The following is a 16,603-nucleotide window of genomic DNA, read 5'->3' as shown; positions in this document are numbered from 1 at the left end:
CTTGGGGTTGCTCTTCTTGCGGAATATCTCTGTGGTGTTCTCTGTATTTCCTGCATTTGAGTGTTGGCCTGTCTTGCTAGGTGGGGGAAATTTTCCTGGATAATGTGCTGAAGAGTATTTTCCAGCTTGGATTCATTCTCTTCGTCCCCTTCTGGTACACCTATCAAACATAGGTTAGGTCTCTTCACATAGCCCCACATTTCCTGGAGACTTTGTTCATTCCTTTTTGTGCTTTTTTCTCTGATCTTGGTTTCTCGTTTTATTTCATTGAGTTGATCTTTGACTTCTGATATTCTTTCTTCTACTTGGTCGATTAGGCTGTTGAAACTTGTGCATGCTTCGCCAAGTTCTTGTATTTTGTTTTTCAGCTCCTTTAATTCATTCATATTCCTCTCTAAGGTATCCATTCTTGTTATAATTTCCTCGAATCTTTTTTCTAATCTTTTTTTAAGGTTCTTATTTTCTTTGCATTGATTTAAAACATGTTCTTTTAGCTCACAAATGTTTCTCATTATCCACCTTCTGAAGTCTAATTCTGTCGTTTCATCACAGTCATTCTCCATCCAGCTTTGTTCCCTTGCTGGTGAGGAGTTTTGGTCCTTTCTAGGAGGCAAGGTGTTCTGGTTTTGGGTGTTTTCCTCCTTTTTGTGCTGGTTTCTTCCCATCTTTGTGGATTTATCCACTTGTCGTCTGTGTCGTTGCTGACTTTTCGATTGGGTCTCTGAGTGGACGCCCAGATTTTTGATGATGAAGTATTTCTGTTACTTGGTTTTCCTTCTACCAGTCTAGCCCCTCTGCTATATGACTGCTGAGGTCCAATCCAGTCCCAGCTTGTCTGGGGTGCACCTATAGCAGCTGCAGAACAGTGAGGGATGCTACCAGTTTGTTTTTCTGCTATCTTTGTTTCAGAATGATGCCTGCCAAATGTCAGTCTTCTGGATATAGAGGGGTCAGGGAGCTGCTTGAGGAGACAGTCTGTACTTTATAGGAGCTCAAGTGCTGAGCTGTGAGCTCTGTTGTTCATTCAGGGCTGTTAGGCTGCTATGTTTAATTCTGCTGCAACAGAACTCATAAAAAAAACCTTTTTTTCTCGCATGCTGTGTCTCGAGGTGGGTTGGAGCTTTCTTTGTGAGTGTCCGTTGTGCTGTCCTGCCCAGCTAGGAGGCAGTCTAGTCACTATTTGCCTGCCGAGGCTCCGTTCTGCTGGTGTGAGGTTCGCCCTGTTGCTGCAGGCTCTGCCCTTCTGCTGTGGTCTCTGCCCTGCTGCCACGGGCTACACCATGCGGCGGAATCTCTCTGTTGTAGGGGGTTGCCTTAGCAACAGCAGGCTGCATCTGCAATGGGCGTGTACCTCAGTAGGGATGGATTGCCTCGGTAATGGCGGATGACCCTCCCCCATGGAGCTGCATTGTTTTGGGTTCAGCTGTGCCCTAAGGGAACCTCTCCACCGGGAGCGTTTGGAATCTCCGTTTTGTTTGTCCCACTGCGCTACCCCAAACGCTGTTTCCCTGGAATCTCCTGGGCTGGCTCACTGTCCAAGTCCCATTCAGTCTCAAGTTCAGCCCTCTCAAGTCTCAGATTACCAGTTCAACAGGGCACCCGGACCAGTGCGCTTTGTGTGGAGCGCTGTGTAGCACTGCTGCGCTACAGCGCCGGCTGCCGGCCGCACCGGCTGCCGGCTGCACTAGCCAAAACCTCTGCCTGGTGTCCCGCGTCTCTTTTATACCTGGGAATTTCCCCATTCTGTGGGCAACAAAGATCCATGTGGAAATGTGGCCCTGACTCACCCTCTCTGTGCATTCACCGAGAGCTTCAATCCTGGGTTGTTCTCACTGCACCATCTTGAGTCCTGTAGGTAATCTTTTTCTTTCAAATACTTTAAATTGCCCATAAAGCAAAAACTTGTTGATTGTGTAAACACATGTAATATGATTTCTTACACACACTCAGTTTTGAGAAGTACTAACTAAGCAAGACTAGGAGAAAAAGCCAAGGAAACACTGATGTACAGTCGTCTGGAAATTCACACTGTTCTTGAACTAACTTTCAGATCTGTAGTGAGGACTAGCACAGGGTAAAAATTCCGTAATGTCATAGCTAGATGATGCCATGCAGTCCTAGTCTTAAACCTGTTCACACATTGCTCCTTTTCATTGTATACCTTTTAATTATTTGACTTTTTCAAATATGCTCATTAAATGTTTTAGATAAAAACTTAAAAAAATTAAAAGCACATATGCATAGTAACTTTAGAATCTGTAAATACATTTGTTGTAATGATTAAACTCAATGTCCCATCTTTAGAGAGGCTTAGGAGAGGATTCGCAGTTGAAGAGTAAATGAAACGTTTCTATAGTGCCAGAATTTTTCTTCTTCAATGTAGAAGATAAATCTTTTTTATAACATTGTTACATATGTTACATTCTTGGAGGTCAGATGCTATACTTTAACCATTGTGCAGCAATGATAAAATATATGAGCAAGTGTGTATTAATACAGTAATACAAAAAATAGTTTACTGTCTGTTTGAATACCTACTGTCCTATAGCATTGAGTTTGGTATTTTTAAAAATAGTGACCCCCAACCTTTTTGGAACCAGAGCACCGGGGACCAGTTTTATGGAAGATGATTTTTCCTTGAACTGGGGGCAGTAGATTCTAATACAACGTAACTCTCTCCCATGCACAGTTCAGGATAGCGTTGTGCTGCTGTGGAAGGCTAATGCCGCACTGGTCTGACAGGAAGCAGAGCTTAGGCGGTAATGCTCCCTTGCCAGCCACTCGCCTCCTGCTGCTGTGCAGCCTAGTGCCTAACAGGCCACAAACCAGTAATGGTCTGCAGTCTGGGAGATGGGAACCCCTTAAAAACTGAGTTTCCGATGTGAGTGGATCACCAGAGGTCAGGAGTTCAAGAGCAGCCTGGCTAACATGGTGAAACTCTGTCTCTACTAAAAACAAAATAATTGGTCTGGCATGGTGGTGGGCTCCTGTAGTCCCAGCTCCTTGGGAGGCTGAGGCAAGAGAATCACTTGAACTCAGGAGGTGGAGGGTATAATGAGCCAAGATCACACCACTGCAGTCCAGCCTGGGCAACAGAGGGAGACTCCATAGTAAAAAACAAGCAAAAAATACTCAGTTTCCTCTCCAAAGTATCACTGTTTAAAAAGACCCTCAAGTAAAGTCAGTGTTTTGCCCGTGTTGAAATCTAGTTATTTTAAGTTCTGAAGCATTTTAGGGGCATCATAGAAGGAAAATGTTTGAAAGACAAACTGAGTGCATAACAGAGAGAGCAAGTATGTGCATGTGTGTGTGCATGCCTGTGTGTGTGCGTGCCTGCGTGTGTGCGTGCATGTGTGTGTGTGTGTGTGCATGCATGTGTGCATGCATGGTAGGCATGATTGCACATGCTGGGAACATACTCTGTTCAGCGACCAGTTTGGATGATACTGGTTGATATGTGATTTGGGACTAGACGTGGTGTCATCTGAGGAAATGAGTGATAAGCTGTAAGTCTGAGAAAGATGAGAGAAAACTGGAATCATCGGGACTCAGTGGTTTCTCTAAGATGGATATTGAAGAAGAAAGGAGAATTACAACCTTGCCTGAAGTCGTGGGACGGCGATGTGGGCATATTTTTGGCTGTGTCAGGTTGAAGTTAGGCTGTGCTTTGGAGTGACACTGAGTACATTCCATTTTTGGTACGTTAAGTTCGTTCTGATGGTGACAGACAACAGGGTTTGATTGCTTAGAAAGACACAGGAACTGAAATGACAGTGCTTACAGATCTAGAATTTATTACAGGAAAAAGATACAATATACAACAGCACTAAATTGAAGGCTGCCTCCAGGAAGGAGTCGGTCGATGCCAGGCTGAGCTCCAGTAGCCCCTCCTCTGTTGGGGATACACACTTTCTCACAAGTCAGAATCATGACCTGTGTGTGCAACACTCAGAACCAGTGGACCAAGAGGGGCTATCTGCCAGCTGGTTTACACCAGATATTTGGTCACACAGACATTTTCTTGCCTGTAGCCAGCCCCATTGGGAGAGCCTTCCAGGGATTCTCACCTAGACCCTGTGCAAACCACCCCAGTCTCACTTTACCAATCAGCAATGCTGACAAGCTGGCATAAACACCCCCCAACTCCTCAGACACCAGGAACAAAGCAGCACTATTATTGGTGGGTGTGTTTTATGCCCTGACCAGAGTGCCATGCAGGTACATTTCTTACTTCACCAGAACAGCTCACACCAGCCCCGGGTCTGCTGGAATTAGCCTTTGAAACATGAGTGTTAAGGGTCATTTGGGATATTCATGTGGGTTGTATTGTGTAGAATACTGCAAGTGTTAGAAACCCATTGTGTGCATGTGTAGTTGAATATACCACAGTGTAGCCATTCTTGCAGGCATATCATACCCATTTTAGAACCTCTAGAATGGTAATCTGGTGGTGGTGTTTCATTTTCCCTGTGAAATTAGTGTATACTTCTTAACTTGTAATTTGTTAGTTCAACCTTTACAGTTTAAAAAAATAAAATTCATCAATTTCGTAAGAGGTAGCATTGCAAAAAACCTTTTAAGTTTATTGAAAGCAAATGACATGTTTTGTATTTTAAAACTTACTCAGTCTCTAACTGTGTTTCCCCTTCCTTCTCTGTCCCCAGATGAATCGGCTCCTAAGGAAGTCAGCAGGGTAAGTAATGTGAATATTATTTCTACTACTGCAATATAGGAAATGAATCTTTTCTGTGTATTTTAAGTACTCTAACACATTAAAGTATTAGGAAAATAATGGCAAAAACTGAGTTCCGTCTGCAAAGTATCACTCATTAATATGGAATAAAGTCAGTAGAGAGGTTGCAAATAGTGGCGTCAAGACTGAATACATCACACAGGTGGGTTTTGTTTGGTCTGCACCTGCTTATGGGGTTTTCTGGATCAGTTGCTGACATTTAGAAATTGAGAGACTGTATGTAAAGATTGGATTTCTGGCTTCTCTTGAACCAGAAGGTAACACCAACACAGCACTCTCACAGGGCAGCAGTCTTCTCGGTGGGGAGTGGAAGCCACCTTCAGATGCAGGAGCCTCTCCAGTCAGCCCTGGTCCTCCACGCAGCTGGCTTGACTCATGTCCACTACCTGCCCAACCTTTGCCTTTGAGTTCATGCCCTTTCTATTCGGGAGAACAAAAGCTGACAACTCATGTGTTGAAAGCATGATATTGCTTAGAACTTTTAGATATCTCAAAGGTACTGTTTTCATGTCCTAGAGAAGTAATTAGTGTTATCTTTAAGAGTCTTAGGAAGCTTAAAAACTGAAAGCATTTAGCATACTGTGTTTATGCTATAAAAATAAGTGATTACATTTGAAAAAAGTGTCTTAGTTTTTTGCATTATGCAGATAAAGATCTTCAGATTAAATACTGAAAATAGTAAAGTTTGTAACTTTGAAAACAGTAAGTTTGACTTGAACTTAATGCAACCTTACATATCACTTTTTATGGTGAGATCTAAACTGAAAAACTGTTAGAATCACACATGCAGATATATTCCTTCATTTTTGATCATCTGAAGAAAGAAGTCTCTAAAATGACCTGGGCCAGTGCTAGGGAGTAGGGGAGTTGGAGATAGGGGGAGGGCAGAAATCCTTCTGTCCACAGCAGTGTAGGAGACTCTTGAGGTTTCTGTGAGTCTCAGGGTTTCACTGGGTGCCTTTGCTGTTAATTTCACATTTGCGGAACTCACAATTTTGGTCTGGATGCCCAAAAGGGACCAGGAAGTGATAGAAGAGTGAACCTAGAATTTTTGGCAGCTGCTAGGAACAGCAGAAAATGCTAAAAAGTGACAGTTGAGGAGAAGATAGGTACTTTGAAAAGTGAACTTTGGCAGAGTCCTAAAATATTACATATGTTGCCAAAGCTGCCACGTGTTCAGACAGTGTCATTGACAGTACCACATACAGAAGGCTGTTAGAAAAAAATGACGAAACTGTATGTAGTGGGGTTGGTTTTTTTTTTTTTTTTTTTTTTGCTATTATTTATAAGATTCTCTTACATTATGCCAAATTTGGAGAAAAGAATATTTCTAATTGAGAAATACTAAAGGTATAACCTGACACCCTAGAAACGGTATCAGTGTCCAAGAGCTCTATAAAGTTCTATTGAAAAAATGTACCCCATATCTTGATCAATGCTTATTTGACTAATACTCAGAGTTCCTTTATGAAGTAGATTTAGAAATTCCTGGGACAGCCTTTGGAAGATGGTGACTGGCTACAGGGCTTCTGTTCTAACACATCCCTGACAGAAAGCAGGCTCTTCAGTTCCACTAACGGCAATGGTTATACTCTCAGGCAGTTCTGTTTTGTTTTTGCTTTCTTTCTCCCTTCTCTTTTTTCATATACTTTTTAAAAAAATTCAGACAGAGTCTCCCTTTATCATCCAGGCTTTCAGGTACAGTTTCAGCTCACTTTAGCCTTGACTTCCTGGGTTCAGATGATCCTCCCACCTCTGCCTCCTAAATAGCTGGGACTACAGGCCTTTGCCACCATGCCAGGCTAATTTTTTGTATTTTTTTTTTCCTTTGTTAAATAGAGACAGGGTTTCTCCATGTTGCCAAAGCTGGTGTCGAGCTCCTGGGCTCAGGTGATCCTCCTGCCTCAGCCTCCCAAAGTGCTGGGATTATAGGTTTGAGCTACTGAGCCCAGGCTTGGCAGTTCTAATTATTATGAAGTACTTTCTCATTTAGAACCAAGCAGCCTCCCAGAATGGCCATTCCCCAGTATTTGTTTTGACTTTGATTTCATATGCAAACTCTTTGAGTACCAGGATGATGCTATTTCTTTTCCAGTAAAACATCTTTCTTTCTAAACTGTATTTTCCAGATGCCTCCTTAAGATGTGGGTCGACATTCTTTGGACAGCCCATACATTATTAATACATATTTAAAACACTGCGACCTTAAAATAACACCACAGACTGATTGTGTCGTGACCCCGGTCGGTAAAAGGAGGTGTGACGGATACCTGTCTTAGTGTGAAACTATGTATCTGTCAATACAGTCTCAACTGAGAATTAGTTTTTTTAAACTACGTTGCATTTTTGGTTATTGAGCTTTGAAGAAACTATCATTATTTTTTCAGGAAGTCAAGTCAGACTGGTGGGTCTTATGTTGCTTCCCTTCCCTTTTCCCCATTTTCCCTTTCTCTCTTTGTCTCCCTGTCTTCTTACTCATTATTCAATGACCAATATTTTTGAGCACTTGTGTTCCAGGCATTGTTCTAAGGTGCTGTGGATACAATGGGGAGCAAAATAGACAGTATTCAGGTTCTTATAGCATAGAGGGGAGTGGTGGTAACAGCTCAGAAAATTTATATGACGTGTATATGTGTGTTTGTGTGTGTTCACACCTGTCAGGCAGTGATAAATGCATGGAAGAATAAAGCAGAATAAAGGGCTGGAGAGTGATGGCAGGTTCGGAGGAGGCTTATTGGCTTGTGGCACATCTGCAGTGGTCAGGAGAGGTTAACTTCTTCTGGGAAATTTGAGCAGGAATTAGAAGGGAATGAGAGAATCAGCAGAAGGAGGAGATGGCAACTGCAGAGGCCCTGATGTAGGCCGTTTGACTGGAGCAGAGGGAGTCATGGGAGACTAATAAGCAATGAGGTTGGAATGGAATTGGGAGTATACACACTAAGAGTGGAAACAGATAGACCCAGGGCAGTCTGGGAGTGTGATGGGAGGGTGGTGTCTAGGGTTAGGGTTGTAAGACAGGTAGACCCAGGGCAGTCTGGGAGTGTGATGGGAGGGTGGTGTCTAGGGTTAGGGTTGTAAGACAGGTAGACCCAGGGCAGTCTGGGAGTGTGATGGGGAGGGTGGTGTCTAGGGTTAGGGTTGTAAGACAGGTAGACCCAGGGCAGTCTGGGAGTGTGATGGGAGGGTGGTGTCTAGGGTTAGGGTTGTAATGGTGAACTATGATCAGAGGTTGGGTGTTTAAGAAGAAAGAGCACACAGGCTTTGTTTATGGGTTTGTAAACCAAAATGTATCCGAGACCTGTCTCAGTCAACTTAGAAGTTTATTTTGACAAGGTTAAGGTCATGCCCATGACACAAACTCAGGAGGTTCTAATATGTGTCCAAAATAGTTGGGCTACAGCTTGATTTTATGCATTTTAGGGAGACATAAGGCATCAGTCAGTACATGTCCCTTGGTTTTATATGAAAAGGTGGGACAACTGGAAGCATGGGGTTGGGTAGCATCCAGGTCACAGGTGGATTCAAATATTTTCTGATGGGCAATTGGTTGGAATCAGTAGGAAGTAACATCTGGCTTAAGGTGAGGCTTTTGGACACCAAGGTTTTATCATGCAAATGAAGCCTCCAAGTCGCAGGTTACAGAGCTCTTAGACTTAAAAATGCGCCAGACTCTTCGACTTTCCTGGGTCAGAGAAAAGATCTGGAAAGGGAAGGGGCTTCTCTGCAGAATATAGATTTTCCCCACAAGAGACAGTTTTGCAGAGCCATTGCAAAATATGTCAAAGAAATATATTCGCGGTAAAATACGTCAGTTTCTTTCGGGGCCTGCTATCTGTCTTGTGACAGCGCTACACGAGATCAGGCTGGAGTTTGGTGTCTTATAGCTACAAAAAGTCTGTGTCATCAGTCTTAAAATCTGTTTAGTGTTAATGCAGTTCGGCTGTGCCTGAGTTTCAAAGGGAGGAGTTTATAATGAGGCATGTCCAACCTCCTGCCCCCCATCACTGCCTATGCTGGATTTTCAGGTCTGCTTTGCAATGCCCTTGGCTGAGAGGAGGGTCTTTCAGTCAGCTGAGGAACTTACAGTTTTATTTTGGTTTATAGTGTATATGGTGAGTTAGACGAGAGGCATCAGTAATGATTTCCAACCTTTTGGTCTGAGCACTTGGTAGAATAAGATTTCTCTTTACTGTTACTGAGACTATAGGAGGAATGGGGTTGAGACTAGGAAAGTAGTAGGTTTAGGGAATCAGATACGGAATTGGAGATTTTCAGAAAACAAGGGCATATATGGTCCAATTAAAAGGAAAGTTCGTAGGTAGAGATACACATTTGGGAGTTTCTGGTGTATAAATGATGTTAAGGCCGTGGGAGAAGGTGACATTTCTTAGAGAGTTGTCTGTGGAGAAGAGCCAAGAACCGAGCACTAAACTGTGGACACTCCGCTGTCGAGCGGCTGAGAAGACGGGGAAACTTCAGCACAGAAGAGGAAGGAGGAGAGATCAGCGGCGCCAGAGGAGACCAAAAAGTTTCTATGTCAACAGATTTTGTTACAGAATTTTAACCGTAGGACTATACGTTTATTTTACCTTCATTCCATCTTATTTTGATCCGTCTCAGCCTATTGAGATGAGTCTCAGTCTTATTTCTGTTATCTAACATCGTATTTATTTCTCTCTGTTTTGAAACCTCAAATTTGAGTGTTTTTTTCCAAGGTGTTTTCCTGTGCCCCCTTTACAATAATTGTCATCTAGGAAATGCTGAGCGTGGAAATGTCACCTCTGAGAATAATGTGAGATCGTGTCAGATGCTTGGTTGAAACCAGTGTATCTTAAGCTACTATATTTTTCTAATCAGACATTGCCATTTAGTTAACAAATGTTAGGTGAGTCCCAGTTCATCGAGGCTCCTAAGATACATCAAGGACAGACCAGACAGAAATGCCTGTGCTCGTGGCATTTACATAGTGTGGGGTAGAGTCAGTAAACAACAAATAGCACATGCCCTGTGCCCAGTGGCAATGAGTACTATGGAGGCAGAAGAGTGAGAGGCGGGTTAGGTGACGTGGGGCCAGGCAGGCTCACTGGGGACACATTTGAGGAAAGACCTAAGGGAAGTGAAGGAGTGACCCATGCTGAGAACTGCGTAGAAGCTTTCCAGGAAGATGGTACAGGAAATGCAAAGACCCCAAGGCAGGAGTGTGCTTGGCACATCGCCGGAGGCACAGCAAGGTGGCCATCTTGGCTAGACCTGAGTAAGTGAAGGAAGGAGCCGTGGTCAGAGACAGTGCTGCTGGGGAGACTTGAGGGATACCGTATCAGTCGTATCTACTGGTCATTTGTTCCCATCTAGTCCACAGTATTAATCCTTTGTTGTGTTATTACTGTTACTCTTTTTAAGTGGTTTCAGCTCATAAGTCAAAAAGATTTCTGACAAGAACAGGAAGATTAAAGTGTCAGAATTGTAGGAGTAGTTGGCTGCTGACTTGCTAGAAAATGCGAAATCTCAGCCACATCTAGAAATCTTTGGTGTAGACTTTGCCCCCCACATACCTTAGTATTTTTCATTACAGTCTTGTATTTAATGTTTTCAAGGAGAAATCTGAGACCATTCTGATTCTTCTTAGTAAACATTGCTTTTTTTCTGAATATATTTGTGTTTCATTCGCTCTTTGAATTTGTTATTTTCACTAGGTCATGTAGATGCTTTAATTTTGAGTTATTTAACCTGGTATGCGGTGAGCTTTCTCCATCATTTTAAAAGGCATTTTTGGCTCAGGGTATCATGCTACTTGTTCTTGGTGCATCGCTTCTTTCCCATTTATTTTTTTCTCTTCAAGATCACCAGAAGTTTCCATGTCTTTCTCCTTCCCTGATTCTTTTACTGCACATTCTAGAACCTCTCAGATTTATTCTCCATGTCATTGACTTGAGCTTCTTTTCTCTACTGTTTCTCATTCTGCTTGAATTCATAATGACTCTTTTAAAATTAAAGGTTACTTCGATATTCTGGGTGTTCCTTCTTCATTTTAATGTCATTATTCTATTGATAATCTCTTGTTAATTATTTAATTTTTGTGATAGTGCAAAATAGAGGCTTTCCTAGTATTCATCTTGCACGTTTTCCTTCTCCAGCAACATTCCAAATCTGTTGCTCTCCTCTGTATTCTAGTATAATACCAACACTTTGGATATTTTTGGTAGTTTTTTTCTTACTTTTGTCGTATGTGTTGAGAAGTCATTTACTGATTTTTTTTAAATAAATGTATTTATTCTTGAATAATGTTAGCTCTGTTCTTCATTAATAGATTATTCCTATCTCTGTTTACTATTCATGTACATGTCCTTAGAATCCTCCTGTTTATTGTGTTAAAGGGCTAGATAATGAGTTTCAGTGGCACCAGTTCAGTCTGCAGTGACTGAAGGGAACCCCGAGGAAACTGGAGTTGAGGACATCCTCACAGCGGGGAGTTGACCACAGTGATTTTTCTCTAGTTTGATTGAAACAAATTGCTCTACTGGAATCCAGATTTCATTATCTTGTCTTCATTTTAGCTTGGCCTGGTAAACAGTATGACTGTATCCATTCTGTTTAGTGTTTCTCTATGCCAGGTTTTAAAAGAAATGCTCAATTCAGTTAGTGAATCATTAAATTTCTCTGGATTTCTATTCAGTGTATTTCTAAATACAGGGCACTGCGGCAGACGTAAGCATGAACTCATATCCAACTTTCAGCATATTAAATGGGATCTTGTGTTGTTACTTTCTTCAGAATATTTTATATGCTTATTTATTTTATTAGTATACTTTACGTTCTGAGATACATGTGCAGAATGTGCAGGTTTGTAAACACATGCCATGGTGGTTTGTTGCACCCATCATGGGTGCAAACCCATCATCTACATTAGGTATTTCTCCTAATGCTATACCTCCCCTAGCCACCCACCTCCCAACAGGCATCAGTGTGTGATGTTCCCCTTCCTGTGTCCATGTGTCCTCATTGTGCAACTCCGACTTATGAATGAGAACATGCAGTGTTTGGTTTTCTGTTTCTGTATCAGTTTGCTGAGAATGATGGTTTCCAGCTTCATCCATGTCCCTGCAAAGGACATGAACTCATCATTTTTTATGGCTGCATAGTATTCCACAGTGTATATGTGCCACATTTTCTTTATCCAGTCTATCATTGATGGACATTTGGGTTGGTTCCAAGTCTTTGCTATTGTGAACATTGCTGTAATAAACATACATGTGCATGTCTTTATGGTAGAATGATTTATAATCCTTTGGGTACATACCCAGTAATGAGATTGCTGGGTCAAATGATATATCTGGTTCTAGATCCTTGAGGCATCACCATACTGTCTTCTACAATGGTTGAACTAATTTACACTCCAATAAACAGTGTAAAAGCATTCCTATTTCTCCACATCCTCTCCAGCATCTGTTGTTTTCTGATTTTTTAATCATCACCATTCTAACTGGTATGGGATGGTGTCTCATTGTGGTTTTGATTTGCATTTCTCTAATGACCAGTGATGATGAGCTTTTTTTCATGTGTTTGTTGCCTGCATACATGTCATCTTTTGAGACGTGCTGTTCATATCTTTTGCCCAGTTTTTGATGGAGTTGTTTGTTTTTTTCTTGTAAATTTGTTTCTTTTTAGACTCTGGATATTAGCCCTTTGTCACATGGATAGATTGCAAAAATGTTCTCCCATTCTTCAGTTTGCCTGTTCACTATGATGATAATTTCTTTTGCTGTGCAGAAGCTCTTTAGAGTTTAATTAGGTCCTGTTTGTCAATTTTGGCTTTGTTGCCATTGCTTTTGGTGTTTTAGTCATGAAGTCTTTGCCCATGCCTATGTCCTGAATGGTACTGCTTATGTTTTCTTGTAGGGTTTTTATGGTTTTAAGTCCTATGTTTAAGTCTTTAATCCATCTTGAGTTAATTTTTGTATAAGGTGTAAAAAAGGGGTCTAGTTTCAGTTTTCTGCATATGGCTACTGAGTTTTCTCAACACCATTTATTAAATAGGAAATCCTTTCCCTACTGCTTGTTTTATGTTGAAGATCAGATGGTGTAGGTATGCAGTCTTGTTTCTGAGGCCTCTGTTCTGTTCCATTGGTCTATCTATATATTTGTTTTGGTACCAGTATCATGATGTTTTGGTTACCGTAGCCTTGTAGTATAGTCTAAAGTCAGGTAGCTGCTGCTTCAGCTTTGTTCTTTTTGCCTCGGAGTGTCTTGGCTATATGGGATCTTTTTTGTTTTCATATGAAATGTAAAGTAGTTTTTTTCTAATTTTGTGAAGAAAATCAATGGTAGCTTGATGGGGATAGCATTGAATCTATACATTAATTCGGGCAGTGGGGCCTTTTTACAATATTGATTCTTCCTATTTATGAGCATGAAATGTTTTTCCATTTGTTTCTGTCCTCTTTTGTTTCCTTGAGCCATGGTTGGTACTTCTCCTTGAATCAGTCAAGAGAAAGAAATAAAGTGTATTCAAACAGGAAGAGAGGAAGTCAAATTGTCTCTGTTTGCAGACAATATGATTATGTATTTAGAAAATGCCATCATCTCAGCCCAAAACCTCCTTAGTAAGCAACTTAAGCAAAGTCTGTAACAGAATCAATGTGCAAAAATCACAAGCATTTCTATAATAACAGACAAACAGCCAAATCATGAGTGAACTCCCATTGCTACAAAGAGAATAAAATACCTGAGAATCCAACTTTCAAGCGATGTGAAGGACCCAGAATATTTTTTATGGACTTGATGCAGCAGTATCATTTTCTTGGGAAGGAGAAATTTTTGTTAGATTCTTAGGGTTGTTTTGAACGTGTGGCTTCGGTGGTATTATGTCCAGCCAAATTATCTTGACTTTTATGGCATGTATCAGCCATAGTCGCCAAGTTTCATCACTAATTCAGCTTTCTTCTTGTTTTTACTTTGTTTCATATGTGAAGGGGGAGATTTTCGTAGGATATCAACTTTAAAATCTTTATTTTTCCTGGTGTAGACTGTCTTTTCTTCATATTTATAAAATTTCTGTTACTGCATTTAAGAAACTTCTGAATTATCTGTTAATACTTATGACCATATATGCTACAGATTAATTTTATGTTATGTTATCATCTGTTTTGTTTCAGGAGAGAGTATTCTCAGGAGGGCAGGAAAGGCTAGGTTAGGGCAAAAATGTGAAAAAGTCCTTTCTTTCATGGACTTTGAGAATGGAAGGGGATTGCCAATGCTAGTGAGTTCCAGGGCACAGTGAGAGGAATTGGTCAGCAGCGGGAGTGGGAAGGTGGGCCGGCTTGGCAGATGTGTGGAGTAGCAGGGGCTGAGGTCCAGTGATGCAGGTGCATTTGTAGGGCTTAATTTTCATATTATTTCATGGAAGCTCGAAAAAGTAGTAGCCTGAAAACACTTAGAACCTCACTCACTCTGTTATTCTGTCTCTTGCTTTTTTCTCTTTTTCTCCATCTCAATGTCTGGTATTTATTTAAACTTTTTCCTTGTAGAGTCTAGTTTTATTTGGTTGAAGTCATCCTTCTCTGTATAGTAATGTCATTAAAAAGTTAGAGTGTTAAATATGTGTCTTGAATACTTACAAACACTAACAGTGGAATTAGAGCCTCATTTAGCCTAACAAGTTGAGTAAAATGGATTATTTTTCTTGTTTCTGACTTTTATTTTGGGATCAAGGGTATATGCGCAGGTTTGTTATGTGGGTAAATTGCATATCACAGTTTACCCATGTAAATTGTGGGGGTCAGTGCACAGATTATTTCATCATCCAGGTAATAAGCATTAATAATCAATGATAGTTTTTCAAATTTTTCTTCAAAATGTTTTAACTACAGATTTGAACTGGAAGACAAATGCTAAGTTTACACAGAAGGAAGAAAGTTTATACTGAGGCGAACATCTTTAAGGAATATTTTGGTGATTTCACACAGGGATCTCTCCCTGCTATTCAGATATCTTGTTAATTTGTATTACGTATATTACTTCTTCTTTGTAATTTAACTGTGTGTGTGTGTGTGTGTGTGTGTGTGTGTGTGTGTGTTTTGCTTAAAATATTTTATAGTGTTGGGCCACGTGGGACTGGATGGTAGAAGTTCCTTAATTGGCATCTGTTCTTACAGTGCAGCTTAAGAATCTCGTGGGTGCAGCATACCTGGGCAGGGAGATGCTTTGTTGCCTCAGCTCTTTCAAATGTATCACCTCTCAGAAAGTGAGAGAACTCCATACAGACATTCCCCCAAACAGAGGATTAACAAAATCAGCTGTATCATGTGACTTCTAATGAAACTTTGGCAACATCTGACTAGTTGTGATCATAATTACGCTCTACAGCTAATCAGTCGCTGAATATAGAATTCAGAATTTTCAGGGTTTCTGTGTTGATCTGCTCATTACCTTAATTGAGTGAATGACTTGAAAATTAAGAGTATCTGAACCTTGTGGAAATCATTAAACCAGTGACCAGATAATTATTATGCAAACATATATTATTCCGTGAATAGAATTTTCTTAAAGTAGATTGCAATAATGGTAGAGAAGACACTCCTGGTACATGGTTGCGAAAGCCATTATTTCTTTAGTGATTATTTATGTTATTTTATCTTTTTCTATTAAAGATGAGCTTTCTTTGCTGATTAGCTGTAGTGCTTTTCTTAGCTTGAAAATACAGGCGTGCTGAGATTACATGGCAGGTGTTTTAAATTTTTCCTCTCCTGACCTTGTCCCCGTCATTCTTAATTATAGCATCCCCTCTATTTTTGAGAAGACTGAGGTTATGTGATATGAGCCCCTGTTGTTTTGTTATTTTGTATATCAAAATGTCTCTCTGTTGACTCTCTTATTTCTGTATTTGGGGTTGAGAGTCACACTGTAATTTATGTTTCGGAGACTACTTCCAACCCCGTGCTTGGATCTGCCCTTCTCGACTTTGTCTACAGCTACTTTTACTCAGTTAAAATCGTTTCTACTTGCATTTTCAAGAGATCAGAACTCTGTCTTTAAGATATATTGAAACTACTATAATCAAGTCAATTATATCAATTTCGAATGTTTATTTTCAGTGTCTTCTTCACATGCATATATATACTTGGTAATAATTACAATGCATATACTGTTTTGATTTCTGTTTTTTATTATGCTATAAGTGTTTCATGATTTTATGCAATCTAGAATTACCTTTAGTGACTAAAAATGCCCCATTGAGTTTCTGTGTGATAATTTTTTTACTTTTTTATTGGTAGATCTTTAGATTGTTTTTTTCATAGACTACTTAAATTTATGTATATAGTAGTTTTATTCTTTTTTTTTTTTTTTTTTTGAGACGAGTTTTGCTCGTTACCCAGGCTGGAGTGCAATGGCGCGATCTTGGCTCACCGCAACCTCCACCTCCTGGTTTCAGGCAATTCTCCTGCCTCAGCCTCCTGAGTAGCTGGGATTACAGGCATGTGCCACCATGCCCAGCTAATTAGTAGTTTTATTCTTGTGAAATATTTCCTAAGGAACAATACCTAGGACCCAAGGTTACTAGGTCAAAGGATGTGACTGGTTTATGTTTAACACAGCTGCTAAGTTGGTTTAACTAAATTACTGCTACAGTTGAGTGTTTCATTGTAGTCCCATTTAAATAACAATTATATATCTGTTCATGTATAAATGGTATGAGGCTGTTTTAATGTTTTTATTTAAAGCAAATACACATACTTCTATATGTTATTATTTGTATTTCCTTTTGTGAGAATGCATCTCTATTTTTTCTGTGTGTTACACATTCAGAAGAACTTCTCTGGTATTAATGTAAATGACACTTAGATTTGAATTCCT

General features: G+C 40.4%; 1 protein-coding gene across 13 annotated transcripts in view; it reads left to right on the top strand.

The window, feature by feature from the left end:
* PDE10A (phosphodiesterase 10A) overlaps nucleotides 1-16,603 on the top strand; it is a 684,633-nt gene that overhangs the window by 528,379 nt on the left and 139,651 nt on the right. For all 13 annotated transcript variants that reach the window (XM_078370444.1, XM_008995354.5, XM_035297766.3 and 10 more), the window contains one exon: nucleotides 4,665-4,693. In XM_078370444.1, the coding sequence (XP_078226570.1) occupies nucleotides 4,665-4,693 (29 nt within the window). The remainder of the gene's footprint in view (nucleotides 1-4,664; nucleotides 4,694-16,603) is intronic.

The sequence above is a fragment of the Callithrix jacchus genome, chromosome 4 (assembly GCF_049354715.1).
Source record: "Callithrix jacchus isolate 240 chromosome 4, calJac240_pri, whole genome shotgun sequence".
In the NCBI taxonomy this organism is placed as follows: Eukaryota; Metazoa; Chordata; class Mammalia; order Primates; family Cebidae; genus Callithrix; species Callithrix jacchus.
The sequence above is the reverse complement of the archived record's forward strand: the minus strand, read 5'-3'. Positions and strand labels throughout refer to the sequence as shown.